Source organism: Ovis canadensis, chromosome 2, assembly GCF_042477335.2.
Source record: "Ovis canadensis isolate MfBH-ARS-UI-01 breed Bighorn chromosome 2, ARS-UI_OviCan_v2, whole genome shotgun sequence".
Lineage (NCBI taxonomy): Eukaryota > Metazoa > Chordata > Mammalia > Artiodactyla > Bovidae > Ovis > Ovis canadensis.
The window spans coordinates 84,258,825-84,284,751 of record NC_091246.1 but is presented as its reverse complement, the minus strand read 5'-3'; the positions used below and the strand labels follow the sequence as shown (position 1 = coordinate 84,284,751).

Genomic DNA, 25,927 nt, shown 5'->3' with positions numbered 1-25,927 from the left:
CCAGATGTTCAAGCTGGTTTTAGAAAAGGCAGAGGAACCAGAGATCAAATTGCCAACATCCGCTGGATCATGGAAATAGCAAGAGAGTTCCAGAAAACCGTCTATCTCTGCTTTATTGACTATGCCAAAGCCTTTGACTGTGTGGATCATAATAAACTGTGGAAAATACTGAGAGAGATGGGAATACCAAACCACTTGAATTGCCTCTTGAGAAACCTATATGCAGGTCAGGAAGCATCAGTGAGAACTGGACATGGAACAACAGACTGGTTCCAAATAGGAAAAGGAGTGCGTCAAGGCTGTATATTGTCACCCTGCTTATTTAACTTCTATGCAGAGTACACCGTAAGAAACTCTGGGCTGGAAGAAGCACAAGCTGGAATCAAGATTGCTGGGAGAAATATCAATAACCTCAGATATGCAGATGACACCACCCTTATGGCAGAAAGTGAAGAGGAACTAAAAAGCCTCTTGATGAAAGTGAAAGAGGAGAGTGAAAATGTTGGCTTAAAGCTTAACATTCAGAAAATGAAGATCATGGCATCTGGTCCCATCACTTCATGGGAAATAGACGGGGAAACAGTGGAAACAGTGTCATACTTTATTTTTTTGGGCTCCAAAGTCACTGCAGATGGTGACTGCAGCCATGAAATTAAAAGACGCTTACTCCTTTGAAGGAAAGTTATGACCTACCTAGATAGCATATTGAAAAGCAGAGACATTACTTTGCCAATAAAGGTCCATCTAGTCAAGGCTATGGTTTTTCCAGTAGTCATGTATAGATGTGAGAGTTGGACTGTGAAGAAAGCTGAGTGCTGAAAAATTGATGCTTTTGAACTGTGATGTTGGAGAAGACTCTTGAAAGTCCCTTGGACTGCAAGGGGATCCAACCAGTCCATTCAAAGGAGATCAGTCCTGGGTTTCTTTGGAAGCGATGATGCTAAAGCTGAAACTCCCAGTACTTTGGCCACCACATGTGAAGATTTGACTCATTGGAAAAGACTCTGATGCTGGGAAGGATTAGGGGCAGGAGGAAGAGGGCAAGACAGAGGATGAATTGGCTGGATGGCATTACCGACTCGATGGACGTGAGTTTGGGTGAACTCCGGGAGTTGGTGATGGACAGGGAGGCCTGGTGTGCTGCAGTTCACGAGGTCGCAAAGAGTCAGACAGGACTGAGTGACTGAGCTGAACTGATGGTCAGTAATACTCTAATCCAATTTTCTGTTGATGGGCAGGGCTGTGTTCCCTCCCTGTTATTTGACCTGAGGCCAGACTGTGGTGGAGGTAGGGAAGAGAATGGCAGCCTCCTTCAAGAGGTCCCGTGCTTGCACTGCTGCACTAAGTGCCGCAGCCCTGCACCAGGCCACCGCTGCCCGATGCCTCTGCCGGAGACTCCGAGACACTCCCTGGGAAGTGTGGCTCAGTCTCTTGTGGGGTCACTGCTCCTTTTTCCTGTGTCATCGTGTGTACAGGAGTTTGTTTGTGCCCTCTAAGAGTCTGTTCCCCTAGTCCTGTGTACGTTCTGGTGGCTCTTTGGTGGTGTTTATGGCGACCTCCTCCAAGAGGGCTTATACCATACCAGGTCTGCTGCATCCAGACCCCCTGCCCCTGTGGCAGGTAACTAAGTACCCATACCTCCACAGGTGATGCTCTGGCTCTAATCTGACAGTAAATAGCAAAGTCAAACACAAGGACATCATCTGAGAGAATTCAAGAATCCTTGGGAGGATTTGTGCGACAGTCTGCAGTATTACCTCCAGAGATACGATGCCCCTTTCTCTCCTCCACTTCTCCACTCCTGCCCAATTGCCTTAGCTCCAAGTTTTGGATGTTTTTCTTAATTAACATTAAAAAAATACTTTGAAGTTAAATCTGGAGTCGAATCTCAGTTCCTTCACTTACCAGCTGTGTAGTATTGCTCAGGTAGTTACCTGTGACTGAATTTACTTGCTACACATTGGGAGGAGCTTTGTAAAGTACCTGACACATGTTAGACACTCATTAATCTTAGTTCTTCTCTTTGTGTGTCAGTCGTGTCCAACTCTTTGTGACCCCATGGGCTGTAGCCTCTGTTCATGGAGTTCTCCAGGCAAGAATACTAGAATGAGTAGTAGCCTTCTCTTCTCTAGGGGATCTTTCCAACCCAGGGATCCAGTTGGGTCTCCTGCACTGCAGGAAGATTCTCTAACATCTGAGTCACCAGGGAAACTCCTTTTTTTTTTTAAGTGGAAAAAAAAAATCACCTTTTTTCTGGTCTTTAGAGACAAAGTTTTTCTTCCTCTTTTTATCCTTCTCTCTGGCTTTTTTTCTATTTCTCTTTCTCATTTCTACTTTATTAGAATAATATCCTAGAACTCTGGTGGATTTTCTCTGTTACGTGGAGGCATTCTATTAAATTTTTATTATTCATCTCAATGGAAAAAATTGATTTTAACATTATTTTTTAATTAAAGAATTTCCCCCAGCTTTGTGAGCTATAGTTATCCTATAACATCGTGTAGGTTTTAGGTGTGCAACTTAGTGGTTTGATACATGACTGTATTGTGAAATGATTAACATAATGAGGTTAGTTAACACATCCATCTCACATCTCACATCATGAAAAATGCTGGGCTGGAGGAAGCACAAGCTGGAATCAAGGTTGCCGGGAGAAATATCAATAATCTCAGATACGCAGATGACACCACCCTTATGGCAGAAAGTGAAGAACTAAAGAGCGTCTTGATGAAAGTGAAAGAGGAGAGGGAAAAAGTTGGCTTAAAGCTCAACATTCAGAAAACTAAGATCATGGCATCCAGTCCCATCACTTCATGTGGTTTTGGGGAAGACTCTTGAGAGTCCCTTGCACTGCAAGGAGATCCAACCAGGCCATCCCAAAGGAGATCAGTCCTGGGTTTTGATTGGATGGACTGATGTTGAAACTGAAACTCCAATACTTTGGCCACCTGATGTGAAGAACTGACTCATTTGAAAAGACCCTGATGCTGGGAAGGATTGAGGGCAGGAGGAGAAGAGGACGACAGAGGATGAGATGGTTGGATGGCATCACTGACTCAATGGACATGGGTTTTGGTGGACTCCCGGAGTTGGTGATGGACAGGGAGGCCTGGCGTACTGCAGTTCATGGGGTTGCAGAGAGTCGGACACAGCTGAGCAACTGAACTGAATGGAACTGAACACATCTATCATGTCACATAGTCATAATTTGTGTGTATGATGAAAATTTTCAATATTAGCTTTTTGAACAACTTTCAAATATGCAGTGCAGTACTGTTAGCTGTGGTTTCCATGTTGTACAGTATGTTTTATTTAGAGAACCTGCTGCATATGATAGGGGCTTCCCCCAGGGCTCAGGGGTAATGAATTTGCCAGCAATGTGGGAGACGTGGGTTCGATCCCTGGGTCAGGAAGATCCCCTGGGGGAGGGCATTGAAACCCACTCTAGTATTCTTGCAGGTATAATCCCAAGGACAGAGGAACCTGATGGGTTGCAGTCCGTAGGGTCACAAACAGCTGGACATGACTGCAGTGACTGGGCACTTCAGGCACATACTGCTTATGATAAAGGGAGTGGTGTCACTCAAATGAAGATGATTTCTTACTGGATATAACTTAGTGTTTCTTGTTTTGAGATGGATTGTTGCTGTTATTCAGTCACTAAGTCGTGTCCGACGCTTTGGGACTTTATGAACTGCAGCATGCCTATATTTCCTCCTTCACTATCTCCTGGAATTTGCCGAAACTCATGAGTCAGTGATGCCATCTAACCATCTCATCCTTTGTCGCCCCCTACTCCTCTTGCCCCCAGTCTTTCCCAGCATTGGGGTCTGTTCCAGTGAGTCAGCTCTTTGCATCAGGTGGGCCAAGTGCTAGAGATTGAGCTTCAGCATCAGTCCTTCCAGTGAATATTCAGTGTTGATTTCCTTAAGGATTGACTAGTTTGATCTCCTTGCTGTCCAAGGAACTTTCAAGAGTCTTCTCCAGCACCGCAGTTCAAAGACATCAATTCTTCGGTGCTCAGCCTTCTTTCTGGTCCATCTCTCACATCAGTACCTGACGAATGGAAAAACTGTAACACTGAGATGGGTATAGGGGTATTAGTTGTTTAAGTGTAAATATTAGTCTTGTTTCTTTTTAAAAGGAGAGCTGGCTTTCTGAGCTATCTTTCCTGAAGCCCACTCAGTGTCTCTGTGCCTGCTGTGTGCTCTGCTCTAGGTTGAGGTTTGTGAGGAGGGGGTCAGGTGCACAGAAGCTCTCAGGAGCATGCTCTCTGCATTCCACCTTCCTGGTACAGGTTGGCCTGGGTGGGGTTAATAGGAATGCTGGAGGGACCATGAGCTGGTATCTGGCACAGGTAAATTTAATTGGTCATCACAGCTAGAAGTGGGTTCCTGGAGAACCTAGTCTTTCACCTTCTCTGCAACCCTTCAGATGGTAAACTGGGCTGCGATTCAAAATGACAAGGTTGGTGATGCCAAGAGCCTTTTCAGACTTTTGATTTGGAGAAAGGAGTCTTTTCTTAGAAATTTTTATATAGTCCAGAGAAGCCTATACATTGGCTTAGGTTCTTTTGCTAGAGGGCCAGCTCCTTTTTCTTTCATGGCTGGTTTATGAGCTTCTGATTTTGCTCCAGGCATTAGTGTCTGGAGAATGAGGAATAAGATGGAATTGCCCCTGACTCCACCTCCCTTACAGAGTATGGTATGAATGTAGATAAATAGATCAGGGATCCCAAATTCGCAACTCAGTTCTGCCACTACTTAGAATGTCTCTTCTTTGTTGTATTTACACATTTTGTTTCCTGCCTGCCTGCAGAGTCAGTGTGTTGTATGTGTCTGGTTGCTCAGCTGTGCCTGAGTCTTTTGCAACCCCATGGACTGTAGCCCACCAGGCACCTCTGTCCATGGGATTCTCCAGGCAAGAATACTGAAGTGGGTTGCCAAACCATTCTCCAGGGTATCTTACCGACCTAGGGATTGAGCCCTAGTCTCCTGCATTGCAGGCCGATTCTTTACCATCTGAGCCACCAGGGAAGCCGTAGTATGCTGTATACATTGTTCAGTATTAATAATCAAATGAGAGAAAAGCTCTTGGGTCCTCTTTCTTCATTTCTGTGTTATAGTTCTAAATGAGGTGATGTGATCACTGCCTTGGTGGCCCAAGCTCAATTCATTCATTGAGCAACATGTATATTTTGAGCAACAACTCTGTGCCAAGTCCTGGTGATTTCTATTGTAGACATGATAAATGAGAACCTGCCCTGATGGAGACAGATTGTAACCACGTAAACAAATGAGATGATTAGAGATGATGATATTAAGAATGGTATTGAGAATGAAAGAAATCAGGTGATGGGAAACTATTAGTATGCTGCTATTCTTAGTAATTTTAATTTGGTTTATCAGAGGACTTGAAAATGGAAAGATGAGAGTGAGTCAGCCATAGGAAGAGTTGAGTGAAGAACATTCTAGGAAAGAGACATGCAGAGAGGCATGGGATGAGTTTCGCTTGTGCATGGAACAGGACAGACCTGTGGCGGAACTGGAGTGAGTAAGGGGGCCAGTGGGCAGAGGGATAGTCAGAGGCTGTCAGGGTCCTTTAGGGGCTTCATAGATCTTTGAGAAGGAATTTGAATTTTATTTTTCTTTCAGGACTCTACCTTGTTCTTTTTAAAAATTGAAATATAGTTGATTTACAGTGTTTCAAGTTTATATTATATAGGCTTCTCTTGTAGCTCAGTTGGTAAAGAGTCTGCATACAATGCAGGAGACCTGGGTTTGATTCCTGGGTTGGGAAGATCCCCTGGAGAAGGAAATGGCAACCCACTCCAGTATGCTTGCCTGGAGAATCCCACGGAGCCTGGCAGGCTACAGTCTATGGGGTCTCAAGAGTTGGACACAACTGAGCAACTAAGCACACACTCTTCAGTCTCATTCAACCCAGAAGCACAGTGAAACAAATGACAGGACTAAGCACACAACACAAGTTTATAGCAAAGTGATTCAGTTATACATACATATATATGGGCCTCCCCTGATGGCTCAGTGGGTAAAGAATTTGCCTGCAGTGCAGGAGACACAGGAAACATGGGTTCCGTTGTTTGATCAGGATGATCCATGGAGGAAGAAATGGCAACCCACTCCAGTATTCTTGCCTGAAAAATTCTATGGACAGAGGAGCCTGGTGGGCTATAGTCCAAAGGGTCACAAAGAGTCAGACATGACTGAGCGACTAAGCACCCACATATGTATACACACACACACACACACACACACGTATAGTGTATATATATTCTTTTTCAGAAACATTTCCATTATAGGTTATTATAAGATATTGAATATTTCTTATACTATACAGTAGGTCTTGGATGTTTATTAAATTTAGATTTATTCTATGTGCAGTGGAAAACTTTTAAAGAGGTCTAAAGCAGTAGTATGATGTGAGCTTATTAAAGAAGAGAAAGATAAGAGTAACTTCAGCTGTTATGTGAAGAGTTGAATGGCAGGTGTGAAGTGTGAGAGCAGGGAGGCCAGGATGGTCCTGTGTGTGGCTGTGGAAATAGTGGAAGGAATGTGAGGGAAGGAGGCTTTGAAGATTCGACTAGGTTATAGTGGGTCCCAGATAACTGGAGGAGGAGCTTGGATTTGATTTTTGCAGCTATGAGGGAACTTTGTGTATGTGTAAGTTTGTGTGTGAGTGTATGTGTGTTTCTAAGTGTGTGTGTCTGTGAGTTTACGGGTGAGCTTGTGAGTGTGTGAGTCAGTGTGTATGAGTGTGGGGTGCATGTGTGGATTTGTAAGCAGATGTGAGTGTGCATGTGTGTGTGCATGTGTGTGTGTGTTGTGTGTGTGTGTTGTGTGTGTGTGTGTGTGTTTTTCTCCTGATGCAACTTTTGAACAGGCCAGCAGCATAAAGAAAAGGCTGGCCTCTATGCTGTAGAGAACAGTCTGGCGGCAGGGAGACTTGCTGGGTGGGAGCGGAGCTGGATGTGACGCAAAGGCCCAGGGGTGCTAACGTGGCCAGCCAGGGAGAAAGACATGACTGAATTGGGCAAGTCCTGTTTGTTTCATTGTGCTTCTGGGTTGAATGAGACTGAAGACTCCTTTAGAGGAGTCACAGTTTCTTCAGATTAGCCCAGTTTGATTGCTAGCTGAGTATTTTACTAGTCTTATTAAAAAAAAAAAAAAGTACCTAAGTTAAATCTCACTTACATTCATGTGCTTGATTTCTCTGAAAGGAATTACATTAGTGAGCGTAAAGTGGAGTAGTTCTACGGCAGCCCACCCAGGCTCCCCGCTCTGTTGCTGGGAGCCGTGCACACATGCGCTTGGGCACGTGCGCATGCGCGCGCACACGAATCTCTTTTATATTTAAAGTTCTTGATTCCTGAGACACTCACTGTGTTTTTTGTTCCCCCAGGACATCTTTGAAGATGCTTTGGAAACCCTCTCTGTGTAAGTAGTAACGTAATAAAAAAGTATGTAGTAGATAAAATTGATGGTTTTCTTTTTTAAAAAATATATATTTCATTCTCATTTTTTTGAGTATAGTGACTATTGTTGGAAAAACTCAATTCTCTATAATTTAACATTTAGGATGTGATTAAGCTTAGGAAAGGATCTATCCAAAGTTACTGTCAAATACATTTTTTGAGTCAGATTTCTTGTAACCTTAAACTAAAATAAAAATTGTTTTCCATCAAATTAAATTTTGTTTATAGCTAACCCTTTTATATCTTACCCATATTTCTTTACATGGTTAGCCTCATATTGTAGATTTTTGCTTTTGGTTTGTACTTAGTTTTATCATAAGCATTTCCTATAAGCCTATATAATTTTTGTATGATGTCATATTAGATCAAGTGGAACACTACAGTTTACTTATTCATTTCTCCTTTCTTAGACATTTAGTAAAACTAAGTGGTGAATATTTTAATGTGTATAGTTTTGTTATATTTTTGAATTGTCTCTGAAAGTTTAACTTCACCAATGTAGAATTATTGGCTATAAAAGGGATGACTATTTTCATTGCTCTTTATGTGATATTTCTCAAGTTGCCTTTCTGTACTAGTCAACTCAGGCTGCCATAACAAAATAACATAGGTTGGGTAGCTTAAACAACAGAAATTAATTTTCTCACAGTTTTGGAGCCTGAAAGTGAGAGATCAGGTTGCTAGCGTGGTTTGGTTCTGGTGGGAGCTCTCTGCCTGGTTTACAGATGGTCACCTTCTCATTGTGTCTCCACAGGTAGAGAGAGAGAGAGAGAAAGAGAGAGAGAGAGAGGGAGGTCTCTAGGGGTTCTTCCTATAAGGGAAGAGGGTCATGAGGACCCCACTCTCAGGATCTGATCTAAATCTAATTATCTCCCAAAGGCCTCATCTCCAAATGCCATCACACTGGGGAATCAGGGCTTCAATATGTGAATTTTGGGGGAATGCAATTCTGAGATGGTTAAATGGCATCACTGACTCGATGGACATGAGCTTCAGCAAGCTTCAGGAGTTAGTGATAGACAGGGAGGCCTGACGTGTTGTAGTCCATGGGGTCACAAAGAGGTGGACACAGTTGAGCGACTGAACTGAGTTCAGTCCACAGCACTTTCAAAAGAATTTTATCTTTTGAATTTTATCTTATTTTAGCTATGAACAATATGTATATGTAGCATCATCATCCTTAGGTATTATTTGAAACCATTTTGCTGCTTAAAAAGTGAAAAGTGTTAGTCGCTCAGTCGTGTCCAACTCTTTGCGACCCTGTGGACTGTAGCCCACCAGCATCCTCTGTCCATGGAATTCTCAAGGCAATAATATTGGAGTGGGAAGCCATTCTCCATAGGAACTTCCTGACCCAGGGATTGAACCTGGGTCTCTTGCATTGCGGGTTCTTTACCGTTTGAGCCATCAGGGAAGCCCTTTGCTACTTTGCTGCTGCTGCTGCTAAGTTGCTTCAGTCGTGCGTGACCCCATAAATGGCAGCCCAACAGGCTCCCCTTTCCCTGGGATTCTCCAGGCAAGAACACTGGAGTGGGTTGCCATTTCCTTCTCCAGTACATGAAAGTGAAAAGTGAAAGTGAAGTTGCTCAGTCGTGTCTGACTCCCAGCGACCCCATGGACAGCAGCCCACCAGCCTCCTCCATCCATGGGATTTTCCAGGCAAGAGTACTGGAGTGGGGTGCCATCGCCTTTTCTTAGTGATACCTAATTGTTTTGTTAAAAATTTTTTTTCTGGGCGTTCTCTCGTGGCCTAATGATTAGGATTCCAGGCCTTCACTACCATGGCCTGGGATTAATCCCTGTTTGGGGAACTGAGATCCCACAAGCCATGTGGTGTACCCCTCCCACTCCCAATTTTTTTTTCTTATAATCATTGTTTAGTCTGTTGCATTCCCTTATGTATGAATTCTGGTCTTCTCTTGCCTATTTAACTTTTTTCTCACTGTTTCTCATATATACTTATGAACTTACATATGTATATACACCTTCATCTTTGGTTCTATTTGCTACAGATACTTTCCCTTAATTGCTATTTTTATGTTAGAGTTGCACATTTTTTATTGTCCAAAAGTTTTTAGTGTTTGTCACTGAATGTATATGTGATTAAAAAGAACTTAATTGTGATTAGGATTTTTAAAAAATAACCTTGCTACTGTGCAATAGTTTCAGATTTACAGAACTATTATGGGCATAGTCTGGAAAGTCCTATACATCCCACACTGGTTTTCTCTATGATTAATTTCTTACATTAGAATGGTACATTTGTCACAATTAATAATCTAATATGGATGTGTTGTTATGGCTAAAGTTGGTACTTTGTTCAGATATCTTTAGTTTTTAGGTAGTATCCTTTTTCTGTTCTGGGATCTCATTCAGGACTCCACATTATAATTATTTGTCCTATCTCTTTAGCCTACTCGTGATTGTGACAATTTCTCAGACTTTCCTTGGTTTTGATGACCTTGTCAGTTTTGAGACTACTCATTTGTTTTGTGGAATAGCTCTCAGTTGAGATTTATCGGTTTTTTTTTTTTCTTATGATTAGACTGAGTTCATGTATTTTGGGGAGGTAGACCACAGATGTAAAGTATCATTCTCATCACACTATATCAAATGTACATGTTATCAACCTGGCTTACTCCTGTTGAGGCTAAACTTAATCACTTGGCTTGAGATAGTGTTTGTCAAGTCTTGCCACTGTAAAGTTACTTTTCCTCCCCTTCCCTTTTCATGCTGTACTCTTTGGAAGATAATCGGCTTGTGTAATTTTAAAAATTACTGTTAAGGTGAGTGCATTATTTGCCATCCAGAAATCTTATCTGCTCTGCTGCTGCTGCTCTGCTCTGAGCATTGGCAGGAACTGAGCTTGAGGTGCCTGGTAGACTGAAATCCAGGCGGTAGAAAAGGGTCTGACTATGGGGCTGGTGACTGGCATTCACAGTGGAGGCTTTGCTGTTCCCAGTGAGAAACTGGAACACTGGACACACATCAGAAAGGGGTTCAGGTCTCAGAGATGAAAACAGGTCAGGCTGACGTAATGGATGTGACAGATAGGCAATACACATTAAAACTTGTGTTTCCTTGAATTTTCACTGGTTGCATTAAATTGGCAGCGGCTTTACCTCTGGGTTTGAAAGGCATTGCCAGCAATTTTTAACACTGACTAGTTTTTAAAAAATCAAATTATAGGGAAACAAAAACCTTCTGAACTTGACTTCTGGTTTCCAGTTTTGCATGTAAAGAGCTTGAAGTCACCACTCTGTCCTAACAACAAGTTAAGAGCTTAACAGACTTGAAAAATCCACAATTTATTTTGGAGCCAAAGGAAAGGGGAGGATACAGGGCAGATCCCTACCCCCAATACTAGAGGGTCAGAAGGGCAAATACAGGGAGTGTGGTGTACAGAGCCAAAGCCAGGACTGGAAGACCTCAGCTGTGATGGATGAATTGGTGGAGGCTTAGTGTGGACAACTCTGGGAGTTAAGAACCACAGGGGAACCCTTCATGTGAAGTCCCCTCCCCTCCTAACGTGAGATTTGCCTCTAGAAGCTCTGCCAGATTCCCACAGTAAACAGAGGAGAAAAATCCCTTTGGGCATTCTGCAGGGTAAGGAGAAAAGGAACCATTCTGAAATATACCAGAGTTGACTATTCTTAACAAGGCCTACCCTCAAGGGAGAGTAGTTAACCAGAGTCTAACTGACCTGGGAACTCCAGCCCACTCTGACCATCCTGTCCCATCTGCATGAGAAGAAAAACCGAGAAACACTTGAGAAGTTCCCAGTACAGAGGCACAGGCTCCCGTAAGGACTGTGACCTAATCATAGGAGTGTAGGGTGTTTCCCCTCCCCAGCCCCTCACCACCATGTGACTACAGGCTGATTTACAGCAGTTCCTTTTATGTACATCATATGTAACCACCAAGAAAGATTACAAGGCAGACCAATAGGCAAAAAACACAGTTTGAAGAGGCAAAGTAAACATCTAAACCAGACATAGCAGGGATGTGGGGGTTTCAAACTACTATGGTGAATATGCTGTGGGCTCTATGGGTGAATTAGAGAGCTTGCCTGCAGGAACAGATAGGCAGTGTAAACAGAAAGATGAAAGTCATAAGCAAGAACCAGAAAGAAATGCTAGAGATCAAAACACTCTAACAGAAATGAAAGCTGCCTTTGATGGACTTACTAGACTGGACATGGCTGAGAAAAGAATCTCTGAGCTAGAGGCCAGAGCAATATAATCCTGAACAGAATCCTCAAAAACTGAAAGGCAAAGAGAACAGACTGATTAAAAACAGAACAGAATATGCGAGGACTGTAGGACAAGTACAGTAGGTGTTGTATGGGAACACTAGGAGGAAAAGAAAGGAGCAGAAGAATATTTGAAACAATGCTGTTTGATAATTTCCACAATTAATGTTAGACACCAAACCGTAAATCCAGTAAGGTGAGAGAACACTGAATAGGATCAACACCAAAAAATGACCTTTTGATAGATCTATCACCTGCAAACTACAGAGTAGCAAAGATAAATTCCTAAAATAAAAAACACACCTTACCTCCAGAGGAGCAGAGTTAACTTCTCATCAGAAACCAGGCAAGCAAAAGAAAGTGGAGTGATATATTTGTGTTGAGAGAATAAAACCACCAACCTAGAATTCTGTACTCTGTGAAATTGTCTTCAAAAGTAAAGGAGAAATAAAAGCTTTCTCAGGAGAACAAAAATTAAAGCAATTTGTTACCCATAGATCTGCCTTCTGAGAAACATGAAAAGAAGTTCTATATAGAGAGGGAAAATAATATGTAGAACGTCAGATCTACATAAAGAAAAGAAGAACATCAAAAAAGGAATAAGTCAAAGTGAAATAAAACAGTTTTTCATATTCTTAATTGATCTAACAGCAGTTTGTTGAAAATAATACCAACAGTGTATTTGGTTATATATACTTATGTTTATATATATATATACACACAAAAGATATATATATATATATACACACAAAAGATATATATATATATATATATATATATGCTTGTGTATGCTCACATCTAAGTGAGATGAATGACAACAGTGATACAAGGAATGGGAAGGAGGATAGTATTGTCTTGTTATTATAAGGTACTCACACTGCCTGTGAAGTGGTACAGTATTTTTGAATGTAGACTTAGATTAGATATAAATGTGTATCGCAAACTCTAGGGCAGCCACCAAAAAAAAAAAAGGAAAAAAAGAAGTAAAGCTGATGTGCTAAGAAAGGAGAGAAAATGGAGCATATGAAATGTTCAATCAGAACAATATAAGGCAGAAAAAGAGTGGAAGACAAGAATAGGAACAAAAAGTGAGGGCAAGAAATAAAAATAATGATGAACATGGTAGATGCTAATCCAGCTGTATCAATAATCACTTTGAATGTCGGTGGTCTCAATTTACCAATTAAAAGACATTAGAGTAGATCAAAAAGTATGGTCCAACTATATGTTGTTTACAACAAAACCCATTTTAAATAAAAGACATATATAGAATAACAGTAAATTGAGAAAAAATATACCATGCTAACAGTAATCATCAGAAAGTAGGAGCAGCTGTACTAATTTTGGACAGAGCAGACTTTAAAGTAAGGAAAGTTATCAGGAATAAAGAAAGGCATTAGCTAATGATAGAGAGGCCAGTCTCCCAAGAAGGCATAACAGTTCTTAATGTGTAGATACCTAGCAACAGAGCATCAAACTACATGAAGCAAAAATAGAATTATTATACAAGGAGAAATAGATGATTTCATTACCATCATTGGTGACTTCAACTCCCCTTTTCAGAAATACACCCAGCAGGCAGAAAATTTTAGCTGAACTAAAAAAAAGAAAACCCTGAACTTAACCCAACTGAAGTTAATTTAGATCCCTATCTCATGCCAACCCCTACGTTGCCAGCACATTATTCCAACACTGTTTGCTAAGTCTGTGAGTAAAAGAATATGTATGATGCCTCCTCTATCAAATAATAAGCTCATTAAACTAATAACTCTCTGTTTCCGGGGGCTTTCTGTTTTGGTCCTTTGATCTGTGTGTCTTTGTATTTGCACAAAACTATTCCATCTGCTTTAGATGTTTCAATATTAGTATGACTGGTTCTCAGGAGAATAGCCTCCAAAAATGACTCCTGTGACAGAGATGTTTTTGATTTGTGACTATCAGAAACCCACGGTGAACTCTGAAAATGTGAAATTCTTGGAAAATTTGTATGTCTTAGCTTCTTTTATCTGTCAACCATATATTATGTTTTTCCCTCTCATCTTGAAAACAATCCTTTTTTAATGCTACCTCACTTTCTGATCATCTAACATTTTCTTTTCCATTCATTGCCTCTTTCAGCCTGTCTTCAGCTGTTGCCAGCATTTTTTGCTGTTGTTGTAGTTTTGTATTGGGGTGTAGCCATTTAACAATGTAATAGTTTCAGGTGAACAGGGAAGAGACACAGCCATAATATATACATGTATTCATTCTCTGCCATACCAGTATTTTTTTTACTTCCAAATTTAACTTCCCTGTCAGCCAGTCTTGTTCAGTTTAGCAAACCCAAAGACTTATCCGTTCTAGAACTTGCCTTGTTCTTTCAGGTTTCGGATGTGCATTATTACTTGTGACACCTTAGACTGTTCCTTAAACGGTTTTGTGTTTCCTTTTTGGTGTTGCCAAAATGTCCTTGGTACGCACTTCTCTCACCTTGGTGTAACAACAAGTAATAGTAACATTTCACCTAATAGAGAACCTTCTGTATTTGAAGTAGAGTCCCATTCCAAAAAGGGTAGCCAAAGTAGATCTTCATGCCCATGCTCTAAAAATCTCTCCCTTATAGGAGAGACTTCCGTCTGGAGTCTGTTTACAATGAATGTGAATAGACTTATGCTTTTTCGTATAATTTTGCTGGAGTTCTAGGAGGTATGGTGAGAAGGTGGTTTATATTTATTGATAGTAATATACTATTACTATATATAACAGATATAGTTATTTGTTGATAGTAGCAAAAAATGGCAGAGAAAGAAGAAAGTAAGTATGATGTACAGTCATAGAACTCCAAAGCACAGCAGTGTGGTTTTACATTGCTCAGGTACACACGCTGAGATGTACCTTTCTGGAGAGTCAACCCCTTGGACTTGACAATGAACTTGATTACCAGTGTCAGCTTCATTTACTACCTGGGGGACCTGTTGGGACAGTTTCACTGAGTCTCAGTTTCTTCAGGTGCTCACAGATTTATTGAGGAGATAAAATGAAATTCAATTTAAATATTATAATGGGTATAAACAAATAGTAGGCTCTCAGTAAATATCAGCACTTTACTGCTTCCCGACCCTGGTCACTGTCAATCTCCACTGAGAAAGTCATGTTAATAATGCTGTCTCTGAGACACTGGAAAAACTTATATTATATCTAGCATATTCTATTTAAGAGGATAGAAACTTGTGTCATATATGTAAGAAAATTTCAAAATGACTAAAAATGTTTCCAGATAACATTTGAAAGTCAGTAGGTTGTACTTTGGGCTTCCCTGGTAGCTCAGACTGTAAAGAATTTGCCTGGAACTCAATCCCTGAGTCGGGAAGATCCCCTGGAAGGTGAAGTCAGTCAGTCGTGCCCAACTCTTTGCAACCCCATGGATAGTAGCCTGCACCAAGCTCCTCCGTCCATGGGATTTTCAAGGCACGAGTACTGGAGTGAGTTGCCATTTCCTTTTCCAGGATATCTTCCCAACCCAGGGATCGAACCCAGGTCTCTCACATTGTAGACAGACGGTTTACCATCTGAGCCACCAGGGAAGGATACACAAGTCAGAGTCGGGAAGATCCCCTGGAAGAGGGAATGGCAACCCAATCCCGTATTCTTGCCTGGAGAATCCCGTGGACAGAAGAATCTGGCGGGCTACAGTCCAGGGCTTTGCAAAGAGCTGGACACGACCGAGTGAGTAACACTTTAACTTTCACTTCGGATTCCCAGGTAGCTCAGTGTTACAGAGTCCGCCTGCCACTGCAGAAGACATAGGCGACGCAGGAGACTGAGGGACTGAGCACACACATGCTTTATTTACAGGGAGAGCTCTCTTGGATGTTTCTCTGTATTCCATAACATAGAGTGTGATGTTCCTGTACCATCTCTATTGACCCTTTCCAAAATTGGAAATATTGCTGAAGAAATCTGTTTTTCTATATTTTTCTTTTAACCTATTCTGTATGTTTTCTCTGTGATTACAAGTATATGTTAATTGTAAAAAATTCTTAACTGGTTTTTCTGTGAACTTTTATTTTGTCCTAGTTTCCGGGTTTTCCAACACTTATCTCTGATTCCCTCTTCAATTTATATGCCATGACATTTCTTTTGTGATCTGTTAGCTGCTAAACTTGGTAGAGCTCTTTTTCCTTATGCTGATCAAACTACATATTTTGGTTTTATATGCAGATAGCAATGCTTCAGCCTTGCTGTAGGAGAGTGTGGTCCTCTTGCCAACCTGGTGATTAATTTCTTCCTGTGAATATTTTCTTCCGACTTTGTAATGAAAAGGTGCAAGTGAACAGATGAGGAGGGGCTTCAAGTGTTTCCACTAAAGAAAACTTATCTCCTACTCTCCTTTTCTGCTTAGTTAATTCACTACTATTAGGAAAGATGTAGTCTTTCCTAGTTCTGGATCTTTGTGGTAACAATTGTAATAACAACCGTGCTAACTATTTTGGAAAGTTGTTAGATTTGATAGCTGGTAGATCGTACAAACATCTCTAACATTTAGAACTGGAAGGGAAATTATATATATTAAAAAATTAAGCAGTGGCACATTGAACATGTCCTTTCTGAAGATTAAAATTGCTTATGAAGTTTCTGACTTATTTGCATAGGAGGTCATCTCTTAGGGAGGAGCCGAACTTTAGTCCCATGTAATGGTCAATAGAATTTTGCTAGAAGGTTAGCTCTGCCATAGCCTCTGGCTTCTTGATTTAATGATTCCATGCTGGTGTATGCTTCTTGGTGCCCTGATGACTGGGTATTCTTCATGCCCAGGACTACTACTGTATCTGACAATGTAGTGGTGGGTGTAAGTAAAGTCTGTTCATAAATTAACTGTGATATTGATTTTGAGTGGCCTCAGCCTGTAGTGGCTTGAAGCAGGGTTTCTGTTTCTGGCCAGATTGAAGTCAGCTTATGGCAGACAAGGCTCTGGCCCTTTGGCTTTGTGTAAAAAGAATTCTCACAAAGATGGAAAGGAGTGAAACAAGTAAAGTGTTTATTAGGAGGAAAGACTACAGTATGTGTGGATAGACACACGGGCAGACAGAGAGAGCCATGTCCTCATGGTAGTTTGAATCACTTTTATGGGGCATTTCTTCCAGCTTTTCTTTGGCCAGTCATTTTGCTTTGCCTTGTTCTGAGTTCATATCTGGTATATCTCAGGATCCTCCCATGTGCGCATGCATCTCTCAGTCAAGATGGATTCCAGCGAAGAGGCCTATGGGTAGCCTTGGCATCACTCTCTGTTTGGCCTCCAAGGAGCTTTCTAGGTCTCCTTGACTTTGAGAACAAGAAATATGTGGCCTCTTATCTCTTATCTGGGTAAACCCAGCCTTCTGTCCTGCATTCGAGAATTGACATTGAATATCAAGAATATACAAAAATATTGATATTTTCGAGTTCCTGTCCACAGGGAATGAACTCCAGTTGCTCACTCTGGGCAGGGGTGGGGAGGTTCTGTCTACCTCCTGCCTCAATATGACATGTGAAGAGTAAGTAAAATGTTCCAGGGGTTCCAAAGAGAGCTGTTTTCCGATTGGAAGGTTGGAGCGACTTGCATTGGTTTTGAGTTTTGAGTGCTACAAGGGTTACCTGGGGCCCTGTGGACATAAGCAGATTTGGGTCACCCAGGATCCTGGCCTCCATGGAGTGAGGAGAGTAGACTAACCACTTGGACTCAAGTGACTTGGTAGTGTTTAACCTCTTTCTTATGTAACCTACAGTTGGCAGTGGCCCCAAAATCTAATTAATTGGAGGAACTGGTTGGGTACTAGAAAATCAAGATTTTCTTAGATAGTTTAGAGAAGTCAGAGAGACATCAAATTTGTGTGCCAAGACTGTTGGAACAGATGCAAGTTTAACATGTTTTCAGCAGTGTTCTCTTATATTCTATAGCACTTTGTTAAAATTTTGACTTTATCCTTATATAGGAATTTGTAGGTGTTTTGAGTCTGGAGGCAGTGTGAGTGCGGTGGGATGTATGTGTTCACGTGCAGCAGCTATGGTGAATTTGCTCTTACCTCTAGAATTTGAAAGAGGCAGATGTTTTTAGCCAGGTGCTAAAATGGTTACAATAGAAATAAAAATATTTTGTAGCCTAGCATGTCTCAGGGACTTCCTTCTTCTACACACCTTCTCTTTAGAATCACAAATTGTAAATTAGAATGAGATAAAGCTTTTAAGGCAACCTGGTGGGCTCCATCAGTTTAGATCAGGTAATAATGATGCAATATGTTGGTCTGTTTTAAGGTTATTAAAGGTTGAAGTTTGGTGAATGATAGTTGGAAAACATTTAGTTAATATTTTCTTCATAGTGGTTAAATTATAACTAGTATAACTTCAGGCCGAGTTAGATTTATTTTCATTTTTCTGTGATCTTTTCTTTGACCCAACTTCCCTGTCTAGATAATCCAAGTGTTGCTTAGGTTTGGAGGGGCCTCCCTACCCACACTTCACCTGATTTTTCTTAACCAAGGTTGTTCTTTAATTATTTTATTGGGTCTAAAATGCCGTTGACATTGTATATACCACTAAGGAAGGAAAAAACAGTGGAGAATTTTATAGGTGACCTTGCATAAGAGAAGGGAAAAATAAAATTGTTATATAAGAAGACACAGTAAGAAAATATGTGTAGTTCAATCTTGGTACTAGGTAAGGAGGGGAAAATAATTCTCTTGAGATTCTGTGCCCTGGAACTTTTAAAAATAGCTCTATTGCATTATAAATTTATATCCCATAAAATCTTTTATATTTACAGTTCATTGAAGTTTATTATATTTGTAGAACTAGGTACAACCATCATTACAATCTAATAAAAAAAATCATCATCCAGAAAAGAAACCCTGTGCCCCTTTAGAGTCACTTGCCTTTCTTACTCCCACTCCTAGGCAACCACTAATCTAATTTCTGCTTATAGATTTGTCTCTATAGATATTGCATAAAAATAGGATCATTCACTATTTGTTCCTTTGTGTCTAAAAGTTTGAAGTTTATCTATGTTGTAGCAGGTATCAGTACTTCATTCATTCTCTTTTATGGCTGAATAATACTCAACTGTGTGGATATACCACATTTTGTCCGTCCATTCATAAGTTGATAAACATTCGGGTTGTTTCCAGTTTTTGGCTGTTATGAATAACGCTGCTCTGCACAACTGTATCCAGTTTGTTGTTTGGACACCTGTTTGCAATTCTCTGGTACACATGCCTAGGAGTAGAGCTGATGGACTTCATGGGAAGCCTGTGTTTATCTTTTCAACACTCTCAGAATTTCAGTCACAAGCTCGTTTGTAGTCTGAATATTGGATACCAGTGTGGCCCAAACACCTTCAAGCAGGTCATAAATCATGTGTTATAAGTCAATGGAATATAGAAAATGGAAATAAATTTCACTAAAAAGCCCAGAGTGTGCAATATCCCCAGGTGTCTTTTTCCTGCACTGAATTGCTTCTCTGTGTATTTTCTTTTGTACGATTAGGGCTTCTTTAGTGGCTTGCTTTTGTAGTGGGACCTTCCAAAACAGGAAGTTCTTTGTATAAGGCTACTAGGGGAGGGAGTTTGTGTCCATATTTTAAGCTAAGGCTTGTATATTCTATTGGGTTGGCCAAAAAGTTTGTTTGGGCTTTTGTGTCTGTTATGGAAAAGCCCATGAACTTTTTGTTCAATCCAGTATGAATACTCCTTTTCACTCTAAGGAGGAGTGACAGGATTTCCTAGCTTAAAGGGAATCTTAGTGATCCTTTGGGCCAGTTGTCTCATCTTACCAAGGAGGCCCAGGGAAGAGGTAGGAGACTTGGCAGTGTTGGTGGCAAAATGAATGGAAAATGGCCTGTGAACCCTTATGAACAGGGCCTTTGTCCTTGTGACTGCCCTTTTGCAGGCTCAGGAGCCTCTATCATTCAACCCCAGGTAGACACCCAAGATACGTCTGCAAGTCAGAGAAGCCCTGTTCCCAGTACTGACTTCCTTACCTCCTCCATCAGTGACCTTCTGGACGTGACTACTCCTCTGTCTGGCACTATCTTATTAGTTGGAATGGGAAATAGGCCCCATCCTTGCCTATTTGATCACTCACTTGGATATTTCACAAACACCTTAATTTAGGGCTTCCCTGGTAGCTCAGAGGTTAAAGCGTCTGCCTGCAATGTGGGAGACCCGGGTTCTATCCCTGGGTCGGGAATGAAGGAAATGGCAACCCGCTCCAGTATTCTTGCCTGGAGAATCCCATTGACGGAGGAGCCTGGTAGGCTACAGTCCACGGGGTCACAAAGAGTGGGACCCGACTGAGCGACTTCACTTCACTTCACTTAATTTATGTGTTCCAAACTGAACTCTTGACAGCCACCTCCCTCATCCCTCAGAAACCTTTTCCTCCCCCTGTCTTCTCCATCTTTGTAAGTGTCTCCACTCACTTGCTCAGAGCAGATGCCTGGCGGACAGCTTCGATTCCTTCCCTTTTCTTTAACTTCCTTCTACCAGGTCTGATGATTTCTACCTCCCACATTTATTTCCCATCTGCTCACCTTCTCTCTCTCTTTCCTCTGTTACAGTTTGAGGTACTGTCGGGTTTGCCTGGGTTACTTAAAGAGCCCCGCCCCCCACCATGTGTTTTCTTGTGTCCTTTGTTCTCTGGTCTTACACCCTCCCAACTGTATCCCATTCATTCTCCATGTAGCAGCCAACGTTTTCTGATTTAAAATTTTAATACAACAAATTTCAAACATATGTAAAAAATAGGGAGGATGGTCAACTGAGCTCTTATGTACTCACCACTTACCTTCAACAGTTGTTAACTCAAGGCCAATCTTATCTCATCTGTAATCTACCTCTAAATATTTCAGTATGCACTTCCTGAAAACAAAGATGTACTCTTACTTAATTACCATTCAGGTATCAAGGTCAGGAAATTGCACTGAAACAGAACTATTATCTAATCTATAAGCCTTTTATGGCATTGTTGTATCTGTATTTTAGTATGCATATAAAAGATAGGTCTTTTTAAAAAAAATCGCAAGGCTGTTGTCATACCTAAAATAAATGAACGACATTCATCAAATATCCTGTCAGTGTTCAAATGTCCCCAGTGTCTCATAATTTATTAACAGCAGGTTCGTTTGAATCAGGACAGAGTGATCCTTTTAGAAATTCAATTGAATGATGTCATTTTTCTGCTTAGAATCTGGGCGTGAGTTTGCTTGTCTCTTAGGGTGAAGATTCCCAGTCTACCGTAGCCCACAAGGCTTGAGATCAAGGTCAGGTCCCCACACACTGCCTCCACTTGGTCAACTTGCACCCTCATTCTCTGCCTTGAGCCGGAAGCCTCTTTCAAGCTAGATCTTTGCTGCCCTAGATTTGTATCTCTGACGTCTCTGACCAGAGCAACTTGCTGCCACTCCTCCCAGTTTCTTCCTGGTCATCCTCAGCTCTCAGATGCTCTGTCCTCCCACTGTGCCTAAGGACTCCACCTGAGTAGGTTACTCCTCCTTCATTCCTCTGTCCTGGCAACCTGTTTGTTCCTCCCACTCTATTTCTCATATTTTGTAGCTTTTTTTTTTCACTTGTTTTCTGACCACCTGTTTCTCTGAACTCTTTAAGTTCCATCATGGTACATCTTGTACCCAAGCACAATGCTTGGTCTATAGCAAAAACTCAATATATATTTGTCAAATTAATAAGTTTGTTGAATTAATGTACTAATCAAAAACCATAGATGAATATTCAAAGTAAACTGCAGGGATTTGCAATGCGTTTAAAAACGTCTAGCCATCATTTTTTGAGAACTTAGGAGTATCGGGCACAATAATATTGCTGTGATTGTTCAAAAGGAGAATGAGTTAAAGGATCTTTTAGGATGTGTTTTTTTTCTTCCTTCATTTTAATGATGATTACAGCTGGTTGTGTTAATCAACCCATCCATGCATGATTAGGTAATGTCCAGTAGTTTGGGCGTAGTGAGCACTATACAGGATTGTCAGCGACTCCGTTGCAGTTTCTCAACTCTGGGGTGACTGCATTTCCATCCGAAGTTTATGGAAATGAGCTGTCAGACTCCTAGGGAGATATAGTGAGCTTCACTGCCTTTGTTCACTTTCTGTTATTTTTTATCTGCCCTGTTTTCTGATATGTTTATCCATCTTGGTAAAAATAGCAACCTAAAATAAGTAATAACACACTGTAAAAGCAGGGAGCTTTGCCTTTTGTATGTGTCAAATTCCTCCACGGTTTATGTTTTGAAAATTTATCAGTGTCCCTGGTTCTCCCTCTTTCCTCTTCTTCCTACCCTCCCTTTTGTGCCATCATGTTTGTAGACCATTGTATCTAGAACTCCTCAGAGATGGAGTGATGTTTGCGTTAAACACATTTGTAAATCATGAGTGGTTCAGGATTGTGTATCATACACATTTGGTAAACAGTCTGAAGATTTAGCCACTAACAAATCTAAAGGCCTCTGGAATTACTTAACACTGAAGAGGTATTTGGGGATTTACGTGTGATTTTTATTTTCATATAAAGTAATTTCCATGTTATCTGTTTTATTTTTATTGTGCAGAGTGAAAGTATTCAAGCCAGCAAGGAGTATTTTTTTTTAAATCACCTATAAGCAGAGAATGATCTCAAAATGTGTTAAAGCTCCATGTAGTTCTGGTAAAATAGCATTTTTAGGGGTATAGGCATAGCTTTTGTCTCCCCTCTGGCAATGCAGTTACAAGCTTTTAATTTCTATTTATTTTGTCAGTAAAGAAAATTTCCTGTGAAATTTTCACAGTCAAGGCACCTTGACTTAGCTTTTATGCAGTTAAAAAAAAAGTGTGTGTGTATAAACTTCTGTCTGTCAGATCTCCCGACTGATTTAAGAGATTCTTTGTCATTAAAAATTTCTGGCCCCAATTTAAAAGAAATTTTCCCAACAATATGTTGTTTGCTTTGATTAAAATAATGCTATGGTAGTTGATACCAGGAAGTTAATTCTGTGATTGCCTACTTAAAGCATATGTATTTTGAAATAGCATTCTCATTGTCTGGTAGTATTTTATCGTTCAGCTCCATGGATGGAGCCTATATTCTCAGTAGAACTTACTAAAATAATATAAGGATGCCTTTTTAGATAATTCAGTATAAGTAAAAATATTATTTTTCATATGTATTTTTCACTCATGAAATAATTTGTTTGAAAGCATTTTGTAAAACTGCAAAGAATAAACCAAATGTAATATAATTTTTATACCAATTACTTAATGTACAATGTCATATAGGGAACATTTTCTAAAACCACAATTCCTTACAAAGTACAAGAAACTTTGCTATAGCTATTTTCGTAGCAGTCTTAGGATGACTGCTTTAAGATATAAAATGTTTAAAAAAATTCAGAGAAAAACAGAAAAGACTTTGTGAAATTTTTGAGACATGACTGACTGTGATCCTTGACCATTTCCCTGTCCTGAGACCCACCTCATCAGACTGGGGACAGGGTGAGTATCCTCCTTTGCGTGGTTTAACAAATGTTTGTTGAGCTCTTTTTCTTTAACAGGCATTGATTTAGTCCGTGGGGAGAGACTTTGCAAAGGGAGCGTGGGTGCAGGAAGGGGAACCCTTTCCAGGACCCAAAAGGGAGCTCTTGTCTAACAGCTGGAAATGAATTGTCCGAGGAGATACATACGCTGACAAAGCAAGAGATTTTACTGGGAAGGGGTGCCCAGGTGAAGAACGGGAGGGTAAGGGAACCTAGGAGGATTGCTCTGCCACTTGGCTCACAGTCTCAGCTTTTATGGTGATAGGATTAGTTTCTGCGTTGTTTTTGGCCAGTTATTCTGACTCAGGGTCCTACCTGGTGGCTCACACATTGCTCAGCCCAGATGGATTCCAGCAAGAATAATTCTGGGAGATGGTAGGACACATGGTGTTTCCTTTTGACTTTTCCCAACCTCTCCCAGTTGGTGGTGGCTGGTTAGTTCCTTACCAGGACCGCCTGTGGTAAAATAACTCATGCACGTGGTTACTGTGGTGCCTGGCCATGGTGGGTGGTTTCAGGCAGTGTGCTTCCCCTAACAGATGGGGGTCTCTGGGAAGTCTCCAGTCTCCCCGCTTCAACACTTGGATTCCAGCCAAGTCTCAATGTTGATGCTGGTCCAGGGGAGAATGGGTGGAGGGACAGTGGTTGGAGGATTTATGGCTTTGCATGGGTTCTTAATAACAAAGAAAATAAATTGGAGATTTTATTGTTTAAGTAGTAAAAGCAAATGAGGGTAAATCATTCTATGTTCTTTGGGTTGGAAATTATTTTTTAAGCTTGACACCAGCAGGAAAAAACATGACAGTTTTGACCATTTTGACAAAATCCTCATATTCAGTTAAAAGAGAATTAGCTGGAAAAAACCTTCAACATAAAGAAACAGAGTTTAATTACTTTACAATATTGTAGTGGTTTTTGCCATACACTGACATGAATCAAAATAAGTTAATTAAAAAAAAAAGAAATAAACATGCATTGTTATTTTTTAAAAAAGACTTTATACAAAAAAAAAGTTCAGGAAAGTGAATGCTTTGATGGAAAAATTGGAGAAAACAAAACCGAAGAGAAGAGATGTAGGTCAGTAAGGCTGCTGGATTTGTTGCATTCCTGGGCTCACGGCCCCTTCTTCCAACTTCAAAGCCAGCAGCATCGTCTTTTCAAATCACTGTCTCCATGGTCAGATCACCTTGTGCCTTTTGTGTAAAATGCCTTTCTATTTCCCTGTTATAAGAATACCTGTGATTGTATTTAGGAACCAAACCAAATAATCTAGGATAATCTCCCCATTTTATGATGAATCTCTTTGCTCGTTTAAGGTAACATTCATAGATTCCATGGATTGAAACTTGGTAATTCTGGGGTGAAATAGCAACCCACTCCAATATTCTTGCCTGGAGAATCCCATGGACAGAGGAACCTTGTGGGCTACAGTCCATGGGGTTGCAAGAGTCGGACACCGACTGAGCGACTTCCACTACATTCACTACTAGTCAGCCTAACCATGGCTAAAAATAGTGGAATATATATGTATATATAAATATACACACATATGCATATATATACACACACATACATACATACATACATACATACATATTGTGTTTGCGATTTGTTATCTCTGCGTGGTGGAATTACAGAGTACTTATACTTTCAAAATATCCCCTTTATGACCTTTTTGCACTGTCAAAATATTTTTATGGGATATGTTTTATTAATGATCAGAAAAAAATAGAGTTACTTTCATTTTGGGAAAGGGACTTTTAAAAAATAGGATTTATTTTTTAGAACAGTTTTAGATTTACAGAAAAGTTGAGAGTTCCCATCTACTGTATACCCAGTTTTCCCTATTATTAACATCTTACATTAGTGTCATAATTTATTGCTATTAATTAACCAACATTAATACATCATCACTAACAAAAGTCCATACTTTTTTCAGATTTACTAAGTTTTTACCTAATTGGTTATGTCAGTTTCTCAGACTGTGTCTTCTTTTTGATGACGTTGATGCTTTTGAGGAATTCGAGGCAGATACTTTGTAGGATGTCCTTATACTGAAATTTGTCTGGTGTTTTTCTCATGGTAAGACTGGAGTTATGAATTTGGGGAGGAAGACCACAGATATAAAATACCATTTTCATCACATCATATTCAGTCAGAATGATTTATCACTGTTCACTGTTGATGTTGACCTTGATCATGTGGAGAATTTTCACAAATTATTTGGATATTTGGTGGTGTTTTTTTTTCTGTTAGATTATATCAATATCGTTAAATTAAAAAAAAATCCATGTCAAATTATTTCCAGTATTCTCAAGGTAATCTTTTAGCCTTTATGAGATTCAGAACATGGCTGATTTAATTTTAGCTTGAAGATTTCTTTTCTTTTTTAATTTTAATTTTTAATTGATATATAGTTGATTTACAATGTGTCAGATGTACAGCAAAATTATTCAGTTTTACATACATGTATTCTGAAAGAGATGGGAATACCAGACCAACTGACCTGCCTCTTGAGAAACCTATATACAGGTCAGGAAGCAACAGTTAGACATGGAACAACAGACTGGTTCCAAATAGGAAAAGGAGTATGTCAAGGCTGTATATTGTCACCCTGCTTATTTAACTTATATAACTTATTTAACATCATG

The 25,927-nt window shown here is 40.3% G+C and overlaps 1 protein-coding gene across 2 annotated transcripts in view; it reads left to right on the top strand.

Moving 5' to 3' along the window:
- The window catches only part of TTC39B (tetratricopeptide repeat domain 39B), a 147,541-nt gene that overhangs the window by 40,358 nt on the left and 81,256 nt on the right, over window positions 1-25,927 (top strand). The window contains exon 2 of one of the 2 annotated variants that reach the window (XM_069576606.1): window positions 7,423-7,457. The exons of the other annotated variant lie outside the window; for it this stretch is intronic. Coding sequence (XP_069432707.1) covers window positions 7,423-7,457 — 35 coding nt within the window. The remainder of the gene's footprint in view (window positions 1-7,422; window positions 7,458-25,927) is intronic. 2 annotated transcript variants of the gene reach the window in all.